General features: G+C 32.0%; 1 protein-coding gene across 1 annotated transcript; it reads right to left on the reverse strand.

Moving 5' to 3' along the window:
- Positions 1-432: 432 nt before the first annotated feature.
- LOC107437093 (thyroglobulin) lies at positions 433-11,334 on the reverse strand. The gene is made up of 3 exons (XM_087160714.1): positions 11,181-11,334; positions 5,357-5,471; positions 433-842 (listed from the first exon to the last, which is right to left on the reverse strand). Exons 2-3 carry the CDS (start codon positions 5,460-5,462, stop codon positions 688-690), a joined length of 261 nt encoding a protein of 86 aa, XP_087016840.1. The 5' UTR covers positions 5,463-5,471; positions 11,181-11,334; the 3' UTR covers positions 433-687.
- Between the last annotated feature and the right edge of the window lie 2,271 nt (positions 11,335-13,605).

Consider the following 13,605-nt stretch of genomic DNA (forward strand, 5'->3'; position numbering starts at 1 on the left):
CCAACGGCCGGTGACAGGTGTATGTTAAATCTATCGAGTCCCAAAGTCCTCCATCTTCCGATAACAACTTATACCTCTGGGAGTACTGAGCTTGATTGTTCTATGGTTCAGGCCAAAATTACGCTCGGTGGAAGGATGAATGTACGGATATATCGGTCCACCCTATGAACGGGCTGTGACGAGTATGTGTCGTATTCTTCGCCCTAGATGGCTCCACTCAAAAACGAGTAAAGCACCCTCTACCTCAAATTCGCTTGGTTTCAACAAGCAGGCTATGTTGGTAAGTAGCTAATGCTGGTATAATGTTGGTAAGTAGCATTAGAAACAACAACAAAATTTATCTTATAAGAAATTGGTTATCTCTTAAGAAAAATGTTGGAACCAGTTTTTTAAACAAGACTGCACGAACCTTTCAAAGAGAGGGACAAAAAATGTGCAAGAATCATCTTTATTCGGTCTTTACAATTGTTTTGTGTAGTAGACTAATAATTTTTACTTGTTTATGTAAAGCACAAAGAGCTTTGATTTCCGGTTTCAATCAAAAACAAACGATAGGTATTTTTGAAATTAATAATTCAATACAATTCAGCTATATACACTTTTTTCTCTGCAGATTTAGGTGTAAATTCAAGAGAATCATTTTGATTGCTCAATATTCTCTTGTAGTGAGTGTTGCTGGCAGCATATTTAACGAGGCAATCCAGCGCAGTTTGGTTTTCCTTTCTGGGATTTTGTAAGCATTTCACCAGCTTTGTTTGCACACCAGCACCAGCCTTGTCTGCACTGTATCTCAGCATAATCTCCTTCACGTGTACATCTCGGCATGAAAGCAGTTTTATCACCTGAAATTTTAGGACAACATGTTTAATAATGCTTAATAACATTTATAATGTTTTAAAACATGTTTTTAATCATGTTAATAACATGAATAATGTTTATAAACATGTTTAATAATGAAGAACAAGATCTTTTGAAACCAAAATTGCAATCCAAATTTTAGCCATTTCGCTGAAATTTTAAAAGAATTAAGTTTTATATATATATATATATATATATATATATATATATATATATATATATATATATATATATATATATATATATATATATATACAAAAATGATAAAAAGAAAACAAAAACGAAGAAAATAAAGAAAACAATAAATTTTAAAAAATAATAATGACAATTAATAAAACAATTATTAATTGTCAACTTCTTTAAATTATCCAGTATAATATTACCTTGCGTACATCTATTTTCGGGCCGCCCATCTTTGGTAACTAACAAATCAAACTCACTTCAGTACCGCTTTTACCTCAATTTGCGTTTCTGTTTTCATATTTTGTAATCTCGCAATCTTGCTCCGAAAATATTTTAAATCATTCTTTAAAAAATTTCCCGTTCATGTATGTTCATCTGAATACGCTACTCGCTTTATAGATTTCGTTTTATGTTTCATTCTATTTTTTTTTACATATTATTTTCTGATTTTATTTACGTGATATTTTTACTTAATGTGTTCTTTTTTATTTGTTGTAAAACACTTGTCTAGTAGAAAAACAATCAGTCCAAGTTAGAGATGGCCATTACATAGATACATCTAGGGTAATAGCCGGTTTCGAACCCGCTACCTTCACGCCGTAAAGGCAAGTTTTTCATACATATGTAGGAGTAGTTTAACCCTTTCGAAGGCCGTGGTAAGTATACTCACCACCACTTTTTTTAATCGACATTTTTTAGTTTAAGAAACTATTCGTAAGTTTAAAAAAACGTATAAAAGTTATAAAATACATAATTCCTTTTGAAGTTTCTAGCATTTGTAAAATTCAATTTATAAATAACGAAAATAAAAGTCAATAAGTTCCTATTAGGTCGTGGTAAATATACTAACCACCAACAAAAAAATATCTCATTAAAATTTATATAACTTTTTTATATGTTAAATTAGTTTTTTTTTTCCCTTATATCAATTACGATTTTTATATCAATTTCAATTCCAAAAATACTTTTAATTTATTTTTACTGTCTTATCGTTATTTCATTTGAAATATTAAACCGCGAATTTCGCTACTACTCGCAAACAAATTCAGCTTCTTTGAGCTCTTACTCAAGGAGTCTAAAATGGTGTTCAAGGAAAATTATTTCAAATAATACACTAATTCAGACGAAATTCTATCATATTTTTCTTCTTTGCTAGGCAACTAAAAACGTTTAAAAACATTCTTTGATTTTCCCATTCAGTACGGGAGTTTTTTCTGTGGTAACCGAAGGCAAACTCGAAACCACTTTCTTTATAAAGGCACTTCTCACAATTCCAGAAGAGCCCCATGCTCCTAATTTTCCGATAGACTTATTATATTACGCTAAAGACATATATTACATTATACTTTAAATGTGTATATATATATATATATATATATATATTCAATTGTCGCGATTCAATATTCGCGTCAATTTGACTCATGAACGAATACATATAACAGCACTTACAGAGATGCCAACTTGCTCCTGACAGCAAACATATATTTTAAAGTGGTAGTTTATCAATTGTGACTCTTGGTTTAATAAATTTAATTTAGTAGATTTTTATCCACCACTATTTCTAAATAATTCATAGACTTATATAATTCACCACTTTTTAACTTTCTAAATTTACATAGTATTTATTTACCGTTAATTAATTATTTTGGCGCGTCCGGAGCAGTTGGCATCTCCGCACTTAGTAAGCAATGTAATTATATACTATAAGAAGAAAATATGAGATATATATTTATGAAATATTCTCGTGTATTATCGTGTAAAATGGTGTTCAAGGAAAATTATTTCAAATAATACACTAATTCAGACGAAATTCTATCATATTTTTCTTCTTTGCTAGGCAACTAAAAACGTTTAAAAACATTCTTTGATTTTCCCATTCAGTACGGGAGTTTTTTCTGTGGTAACCGAAGGCAAACTCGAAACCACTTTCTTTATAAAGGCACTTCTCACAATTCCAGAAGAGCCCCATGCTCCTAATTTTCCGATAGACTTATTATATTACGCTAAAGACATATATTACATTATACTTTAACCCTTTCGCGCCGACTGTCACAAATACGTGACAGCATAAAACCGCATCAATCAGGATAAAAATATAAAACTGGTAATCAAAGTATTTCTTTAGCAGTTTATTTGTGGGAGGAGTTATAATTGTTTGATTTATTTAAGTCACCAATACTTTGTTCAAAATAAAACTATTTAGTTATACTTTGAATTAACATTGATTATATATGTGAGTAAACTAACAATAATTAGAGTAATTGCAAAGTGAGTCTTTCAAATTAGTAACGACTACATTTAAGTTACCGTTTTTTATTTAATTACAACCTGATTCTGTTTTTATACGAATGCTTTTCTGAATCACCCGTCCCCAAAGGGTTAAATGTGTATATATATATATATATATATATTCAATTGTCGCGATTCAATATTCGCGTCAATTTGACTCATGAACGAATACATATAACAGCACTTACAGAGATGCCAACTTGCTCCTGACAGCAAACATATATTTTAAAGTGGTAGTTTATCAATTGTGACTCTTGGTTAAATAAATTTAAGTTAGTAGATTTTTATCCACCACTATTTCTAAATAATTCATAGACTTATATAATTCACCACTTTTTAACTTTCAAAATTTACATAGTATTTATTTACCGTTAATTAATTATTTTGGCATGTCCGGAGCAGTTGGCATCTCCGCACTTAGTAAGCAATGTAATTATATACTATAAGAAGAAAATATGAGATATATATTTATGAAATATTCTCGTGTATTATTTTTCAGTACTCGATCTAAACAACTGAAACCTTCGAAATCTGAAATCAATAGACATTCTGCTATCATTGCTTATCGGCAACAGTTGTTTATCGCTTGTTTCATTTGAGATAACGATATCGGATATAGAATCGAAGTATTGTCGGTACAATCCTATTTATTATTGATATGATGTTTGGATGTTTACTCAAAATTTTGTCTAAATTACTATCGCGTCAAATTGACACATGTCCGTAGAGATAGTTATACCACAAAGAGTATTTCAATATTTCAACGCTTTTGAAGAAAATAGACTTCAACATATATTTACCTCGATCAATGAATAAAAGTCATTACAAGAGATAAAATAAAAATGCAAACGGGTTTTGTAACTTTCCTTATGAAATTTGAAATGCGTCAAAACGACGCAAGCGTAAACCTAGTGTTAATACTTATCTCAAGCATGGGTGAAAGCATATATAGCAAGACGGAAATCTTGCATATATAGCAGGACCCTTATATAGCAAGACGGAAAAGAGAAAAACCTGGTACGTAAAAAATTTCATTCCAGCATTTTTTTCGAAAAAAATGAAATATCTGTAACTATCAAGATTTCTTTTATAATTCTGGCATATATATAAAACTGCTTCTTTTCCAAGATAAAGTGGATATTGTTGAAAAATTTAAAAAAAGAAAAAGTAAACTCCTCCCCAAAACTAGCTATAACTGAAATGGTTTTACTACCAGCCTTTCCTCGTTTCCGTCTCGCTTTCACCCCTGATCTCAAGTCAGCACATGGATTTATTGGACGCTTTAAATTATTTAAATGTCATACCAAATTGTTTTATGTTCGATAATAATATTCGATGAACAGGAAATAAATATTTTCTTATTACCTGTTTTGTCTTTACAGTTTACATTATTAGTTTTTTGTAAAACTTCCTTCGCTTTTACCAATATCAAGTAGAAGAAAATTTAATGTAAACTATTCTCCTTCAATTTGCTGTCTGGACAAACATCGCGGCCTGAACTGACCAGTCTTCCAAAAAACTAAAGCACTGGTTGTAAAGTTTTTAAACGGATGTTTAAAGACTCCGTACTCTACATTTCCAATTAAATACTCTGAAAACAGAAATCCCTTTTAGATATTCTCTGACAGAAATGATTCCTTTTTTTTATTAATTATAAGATTAAATGTTGAAATTTCAATTTTTTTTTCTGTTAATTTTTTATTTTTTTCAGGACTCTGCTCAGCTAACTTAATAGTGCCATAATCAGGAGTCCAACGGGTCTTAAAATTTAAATAATAATACTAATTAGAATAGCCCTTTTTAAAAGACCACTTTATCAATAAGAGGGCTGACAGACATTCACTTGAAAAATGGAGATGGTGTCTGAGATAAATGTAGTCATTATCTTTGTTTAAATGGACACTATACTGCGGAAGAAACTATTTGTGACCAATTTTCTTTCACCTGCATAAGTAATTTAGAATTGAAGGTATAGATAAAATTTGTAGCTTTCGAAACTTGCTCGAATTTTTAAATGCCGACTTACCTGCGTCTGTTACCATCTTGCGTTGAAGTCTACAGGCTGACGGAGGGAAACTAGCCAAAGAGGCAGCAATCACGCTGAAAACAACAAGAACGCAGAAAAGCTTCATGGTCCTCACCTGAAATAAGAATCACCAACGTAAAGAAGTAAATAACATTGGTTAATAGAAAGTAAAATTGTGCCGTCTACTGGGGTAACTTTAGTCACTCTAGAAAGAAATTTTGTCAAAAAGCTATTAGTTATTGGCCTTTCAGGGCTCTCTAAAAATTCATAGCTTTCTGTTAGTTGTAGTGCCCGCCAGATGAAAGAAGGCAAAAGTGTTTCCTTTTAATAATAGTTTATCAGTGTGAAAATAATTTGTAAATCGGTGGTTGAACAAGTAGTACATAAACTGCTTTGATTTTTTAACCCAAAAATGATAGTATGTAAATTTTACATATTACTTCTATTTGTGTTGCATACTATAATAACAATTGGAGGGACATTTTCATACACTGGCTTATGCCTTTTTCTAGCCGGCATCCACGCAATGCCCTGAGTATACGAGCGCCGTAATCAGTCATCACCTCCTACATCAAAAAGCCTCCACACGGTCTTTTATAAGTTGTTCGCGCAGACTATTTAAAAAAATTAACCAGTTGTGCGCATGAACCCAAAACCTTTTATAAAAGTAATTGAGAGAAATTTGTCATATATATTTGAGAATTGAATCTGTAGTGGTTAACAAGTGAATAAGGCAAACCAATCATATTCATAAATAAAACAAATTTTTAGTCATATATTTGCTACCACTTTCTTATTTTAACTAGACTTTGTAATAAATGACTCGTTCGTAAAGTGGATATCCTTTACTGTGGTCTGATTGGACTACTTATAAAAAACCGTGTGGAGGCTTTCAGTTGTAGGAGGCGTTGAATCAGCCGGCGTCAGCAGAGTACCGTTTGATAATCTCCCCGATTTGCTTTAAGTAGCTAATACAGTGACCTCTCACCTATGCACCACCTCTTTTATGCACCTTTTTCATTTATACGACGATTTTTATAGGTCCCAGTACATTAGATATGAAAATAATGATAAACATCCTTCGTTTATGTGTCACTCTAAAAGTCAATTTTTCAATTATGCGCCGAAATTTTAGGCTTACATTTTAATTTTTTAATCATTTAAATATTTTTTTCTTTTTTAAAAAAAATGTTTTTAATTAAAAATGAAGCAAATAAGCAATCCTTGTTACAGATGAAAAGAAATATATGTTGTTAGATCCTATTGAATTTGCTTCCCCCTGTGACCTTTTCATTTTTGCTGTTTCTGGAAAGACATTCTTTCTAGAATTTTGAATAGGGTGTCTTATCTGTTACACCAACAACAATGAAAGTCCATTCATCTTTTAGAAAATGACCATTCCTCTTGTCCAGAGGTTAGTTTTACTCCCATGCTGTTTTCCAGAGAAAAAAAATACACCTGGAATACGAAAGATGAAAGAGACTGCGATCACTTACTTGCAGTCAGATGGACATTATAAGTAAATAAAAGGAGGTGATCTGTTTAGTGATATTAGTAATCGAACAATTTATTGTGCAGCATATTATGACGTCAAGTACTTTTCTTAGAAATTTATCATATGATGTTTCACCCCCTCCCATAAAACTCAAATTTTTTTGTGAAGAAGTGTTCATTTATATCTAACTAAAACTTGTGAACGATGAGAACGTGGTGGATGATACTGACGAGAATGATAAAGTTCCTCCAAATCACACAACAGTATTGGAAGCTTTAGACTATTCGTAACTATTTACAATTTAATTTTGCCTCTGAAACTCCCCCTTATCCCATTGATATGAACTGGAGAAAACTGTTTTTGAAATACGTCGGCAAAAACAAATACAATTAAGATTATTTTGTAAGGAAATAAATTGTCTTAAGGTATGTTAAATATTTTCTTTGTTTAATTATAGTACTAAATACCAAAACAGTATAAATATTAACATTTAATCTTTAGAAATATATTTATTCATATTGTCACTGCAATTTACGTTGCGATTTAGAATTTTGAAGTTTTTCACTTATGCGCTTTCTTCTCTTGGCCCCTTACACCGGTGCATAAGTGAGAGTTCACTGTATTTGGTTCACCTATTGTCACTATTCCATTCACCTATATTGGAATAATATTACTAAAAGTATATTGGATTAATACCACCAAAAGTATTGAGCTCACTTAATATGCCACAAGTTTCTTCTGTGTGTTATATTTAGAAGTGAGGTATTTGCTATCTGCAAAAATAAAATAAAATAAGGCATCTTAACTTGCAATGTGCACATGTGTACCGCTAGGTAGCTTCACTTCAGCAGCTAAGCGATATGCAATAACGAAAAAGTTAAAAAAAAAAAGGCCTTTTAGTTAGCCAATGTTACCCTGTAATCCAGAGAAAAATTGAGGTTATTAAGACACTTTGGCTATCAAAGAGTGTCCAAACGATTAATATGCGTTTCAGATTCGAGCAATGTGAAACATACTAACATTTCCCATGACTACATCACTTCAGACAAAAATGAACAAAAACAATTGAACAAAACATTAAAATTGTTGAAATATCAACGAACTTGAAAGCAAGATATTTGTGACTGGGGAATTTCTCACGAAAGAAATCACTTGCAGTATTGGCTGGCAAAAATTTTAAATGTTTGTGTTCTATCAGAGAACCAATGACTAAGGGAAGCCATTTACTTTGCTTTGAAAAGCGGGAGAATCTAGCTTTTCACAGACCAAAGTTGTATCTAAGACTTCGTTTCCAAGGAAGCGACGAAACAAATTTATTTTTGAGGAAAACTTTTTAGGATGTTAAATGTACGTTCTATTTTTTAAAAAAATTGATGATAGGCTACCTTCAAGTGACGTAGTTTGGGTATCTCGATCCCGATCGGTTGTGGAAAAGTGGCATGCATTTGCTTACGTTAGCAACTGTTCTTTCCAATCCATTTCGTGTGAGCCAAGCTCATCAAGTATCGATTCTCTTAAGAGACACATTCTAAAAATTATTTTGCAAATATTCTTTCTCAAAGAGTTCTATTCCTTCACTATATATATAATCAGAAACATAACACAAAAACAGGCACAAAGCCATGTGGAAAATAAACAAACTAATTACGCATCGAAGTTGTCAGGTATACTAAACAAAAATTTATCAATAAATAATAAATATAAGTTAAGTAAAAGAAGTAGACGAGACAGAATTATATTTCAACAAATTCGATGTGCGATACGGCTTTGTATTTATTTAACTTATCGTTAATTAACATTCTAACTTATGTAGAGAAACTTAGCTCAACTTTAATGCGCCATCTTGCTGCTAAAGATGAGCAGGCACTGACGTCATAGGTCACATGTGTGGGTATGTAAGGTCTTCTTGAAGTGCTAGAACCCAATTGAATATTATGGTCGAAATTTTAATTGAAAAACATTGGTGTATATTATAAACAACTCCGTAAGAGAACGATTCATGTTTGGCAAATATTTTTTTCCACGACAGTACATTTAAGTTAGAAGTTGAAATATACTTTTGTGGTGTGTAATAAGGTGTGGGAAACCGTGGTAACGAAGAGGGGCGAAATGAGGAGAGTGGCTAAATCTCGTAACCTTGAGACGCCAATTTCAGTTTCAACTAGTATAAATTAGGTGGCTCTCAACGGAAAAATATGTTTGGTAAGCAGTTGCCTGACGTTTTTATTCACTAAGAAATATTTTTGATATTCACCGAAAATAACTGGTATTTTCTCAAAGGTTAATTTAAAATACCTGATGAGTGTGACTTTAACAAGTTCACTGACAAGGGGTTACTAAGAAATTTATTTAGTGATAAATTGAGTTAGAATGGGGTCACACGGCGAAAAGTGAAACATTTTTGTGCGTTACGCCTCTCTGTGTGGCGTAGTCTATTACATTTTTATCGCTTGAACAGAAAATTACAAAAACTCTTTAAATATCAAAAACTGCTTCTCTCACAGCTGCCAAACAATTGCGTTCAAAAAAAGATTCTAATTTAAGAGAGCGAGACTAAAACAGTTTGACGTTGAATTGTATGAGATCCATGTACAATGAGTCTGTCAAACTGGATTTTCTGGTAAAGAATTGAATTTGCTGGTAAAGAATTACCTCTCTGAGAAATACTAGCTCATGGCGCGTTCCTGTTTTCGTTTACATAGTAGTGTGTAGAAGCAATATCTTGCTGTCAAATGTTGCTGTGAATTAAGGAGTTGAAAGATTTTTATTGCTTTAAACAGTAAGATACTTTTTTCTTTGCAACTGCATAATCGCCAAGTCGTGGTAACTTCCGGGCAGCGACCAGCGAGAAACTTTTAAAAAAAACATCACAGCAAGGGACCAACTCGAGGGATGTAATTCGTAGCCACCGCAGAGCAAACGTTTATTCCAAGTGAATATGTCTTTGTGTTTTCTACCACTGTAGTTTTAAAAAGCAATACTCATATTAAAATTACTAATATATTCTAGCAGTAGGGAGCCGCTCTAGCCGAACAGTATCACTCGCCAAACCCTGTGCAAACTGTGCAGATAGCGGGTTCGAATCCCGCTGTTCCTCTTGATATATCTTCGTGCTATTCTCTCTGTATTGTGCTATCTGTTCCTCTTTTTGATAAAGGTTTGTAAAGCAGGCTTATGTGCTAAATTAAGCACATAAGCCTGCAAATGTATGCAATTCCAATAAACAAATAAATTATGTCAGAGATGCCAGCTGCTCCGGATTCAACAAACTATTTTAAAAAACGATAAGGGAAAGTACAAAGTAAAATTTCTAGATTTTCGGTTTATTATGTCAATTTTTTAAGAAACTCAACACGGCTTAACTGTAACAAAAGTGACGTATCACCTAAGCCTTCGAATTATTTCGAAGTAGTGGTGAGTATAAAATCTGTAAATCGAATTTTCTAAGCCAAGAATTAAACATTATAAGATAATCACTCGAAAATATTTATTCGTTGTTCGGAGCAAGTTGGGCATCTCTGTTATGGTAGTCAAAACTATCTTGCTTCTGCGAGATAAATTCTAATAATATGCTACCATATTCTTTCGACCATAAAATAACGAACTAACCTTTCGAAAAAATGTTTGCCACTAATGCTTAATGAATTAACCGTTCAATATTCGATATACTGCAGTTTTGCAGGTGCTTAAAAAAATAAAAAAAAAGACAAAAAAGAAAAGATAAAAAAGGAAACATTGAATCAAACATTAACGATATTTTTTTTCTTGAAATATCCAATTTATAACATAAATCAGTTTAGCGCAAAACTTAAAAATTAATAAATAGCCTTGGGAAACAACTTTTTTTTCTGCATGATATTTTTTAACGGATCTTTGATATTTTCTCATCCGTGATATCAAATCTGCAATTGGTTTATCTCTACACGCTACAGTTTTTAAGCAATTCAATGACATAATCGCAACCAATATTTTTTTAAATTCACTCAAGTGATTACTTTACTTCTCCACTTCATCTGCTGAGTAGGGAGTGGTAGAAAGTAGGCAATAATACATTCCATTTTATGATGCGATACGTTAAGGTCATATGTCTTTGTTATTTTCAAAGAAACAGACAAGTGTATATTTATGTATTTAACGCAATACGCGTTCTTTATATGCTTGTATATTCAGTCAAAGAATAAACTAAGCTAAGAATATCATTTTGAAAAAATCTGTAGCTTTCGAAACAAGGCTAATTTCAAATCAGAAATACCACTCAAATACTTGCATATGTACAACAAAGAAATTGTTTCCCAGTGCAATTAACTTATTACAAACATATTGACTTACTCTTTTGATGTTCAACCAACTCAATGTGCTTTTGCAAGTAAAACAAAAATACAGTAAGCCATTTCTAATCTTCAAACTTATATGTAGAAAAATTTTCCACGAAATAATAAAAAAAACCCATGTTATTGATATTACGCAATAAAATTAGAAATGCAATATTTACTTATCGAGTTATGATTGGCTCGTTAATTTACGTACACACAGACAGCAATGTACATAGCTTTTGAGTATTTATTCAAGCCTCAAATATAACCTTAAAAGTACGACTTATGCAAGAAATTTATCTCCAATATATATTTTATTACTAGATTATGATTTAAATTTATTGATTTGCTCCATGCATTACATTCTACAAGATGGATAAAATGGCTTTCGTTTTAAAATTACGGTAATAAAAGCTGTTTGTCATTTCTATTCACGTGTGTAAAAATCGTGCTTTTTTGCTTTAAACAGAAATAATAATTTCGTGTTATTAACTTTTGGTTTATAAAACATATGCTCTAAATACTAAAGCTTTCATTCAAGCAAATGAATAAATTTCGTAATTGTATCTCTCTATTTGATACTGGAGCATTTATTTGTAAGTCACTAAAAATTACCTATTTTTTATCATCTTGCATAATCACTTTTAACTTGCAGTTTTAGCTTTCGTAAGACTTTTTTTTAAAAGGTTGCCACGCACTTGTAATTTGATGATCGTGCTCAGAAGGACATTTTTTTTTCAATTGGGTACTTGCAACTTAAGAAGAAGGACACTGAAACACAAACACTTAGACTATAACTTCAGCGCCAGGTGATTGTTTACAAACAAGATGGCGTACTGAAGTCGAGCCAAATCTCGCCGCATAAGCTAGGGTGTTAACTAACGTGAAGTTAATTAAGTACAAAGTCGTATCGCATATCGATTTTGTCGAAATATAATTCTTTCTGGTCTGTGTCTTTTATTTTACCTATATTTATTTGTTTTCTATTGCAACTGACATGTTTGTTTTTCGAATCTGGCAACTTCGTTGTCTAATTAGTTTATGTTCTAAATGGCTTCGTACCTGTCTTTGTGTTAAGTAAGAAATTAATAGCAAAATAATTTAAATCTTTTTTAAAGAATATAGAACACGGGTTAGGCTTACTCAAAATTGAATGGAAAGAACAGTGGCTAACAAAAACAAATGCCACGAGTTAACAGCCAATCAGGATCAATATGTGCACACTGCGTCCCTTGTAGGTATTCAATTGAGTACTTGCACATCAAGAAGAAGAAGGTCACAGATACCTGACCTATGACGTCAGTGCCAGCTGACCGTTTAAAGGCAAAATGTCGTATGAAAATAAGCTAAGTATCTCCAAATAAGCTAGAAAGTTAATTAACGTAAAGTTAATTAAATAAAAGGCCGTATCGCACTTCGAATTTACTGAAATATAATTCTTTCTTGTCTACGTCTTTAACTTAACTTAGATTGTTTATTCGTTCATATATTTTATTGTAAACGTGATATAACTTTGTTTTGTGTGCCTGGAAATTCCGATTCACAATTAGTTTGTTTATGCTCTACATGGCTTCGTGCCTGTCTTTGCCGTTAGTAAGAAATATATAGTGAAAGAATTGAAATATTTGTGAAAAAATTATTGTGAACAAACATAGAATGCGTCAATTAAGAGAATTCCACGGGCTTGGGTTACTCGAAATAGAATGGAACGAACAGTTGCTATCTTAAATAAATGCCACTTTTCAACAACCAATCAGAATCGAGATCTCCACACTACGTCACTTGCAGGTATCCCATGGTTCATCATCGCCTTATGAAATAGTGAGTCAGTCGCTTGTTTGAAAGCGAAAATTATTGCATTCTGCAAGAGTTTTTCCATTAAGACTCTTGAGGGCTATAGCCGTCATTTGCTCATCACGCCATTTTCTTTACTTCGCAAATAAATAAATAAAAAAAATTAATATCCTATCTGAAATGTAGCATCTTTTTCTTAGATATATTGCTGATTAGTTAAGAAATTAGTACACTTCACACTACTGATGTTCTACTAATTAATATTGCAGAACCAGGGATATCGGTAACGAAAATTTTCATGGTCTTTATTCCAAATTCGAAGATTTTTAAGGACTTTTGAGTAAACAAATTTTTTAGGTATAATTTCTCCTGAATTGGAAATCAAGCAGATTTCTGTGCACTGCCATCGCCTTCTACATCAGATAGCCTCCACACGGTTTTTTATAAGTAGTCTGCGCAGACTGTTTAAAAAGTGAACCAGCTGTGCGCATGAATCCAAATTCTTTTTTATAAATAATTGGGAGGGATTTATCCTGTATATTTGTGAATTAAATTTGTGGTGGTTGACAGGTAAATAAGACAAATCAATCATATTCATAAATTAAACTAATTTTAAGATATATATTTACTACCACTTTCTTAATTTT

Source organism: Parasteatoda tepidariorum, chromosome 4 (genome assembly GCF_982258835.1).
Source record: "Parasteatoda tepidariorum strain Cologne lab strain chromosome 4, Ptep-v5.0, whole genome shotgun sequence".
Lineage (NCBI taxonomy): Eukaryota > Metazoa > Arthropoda > Arachnida > Araneae > Theridiidae > Parasteatoda > Parasteatoda tepidariorum.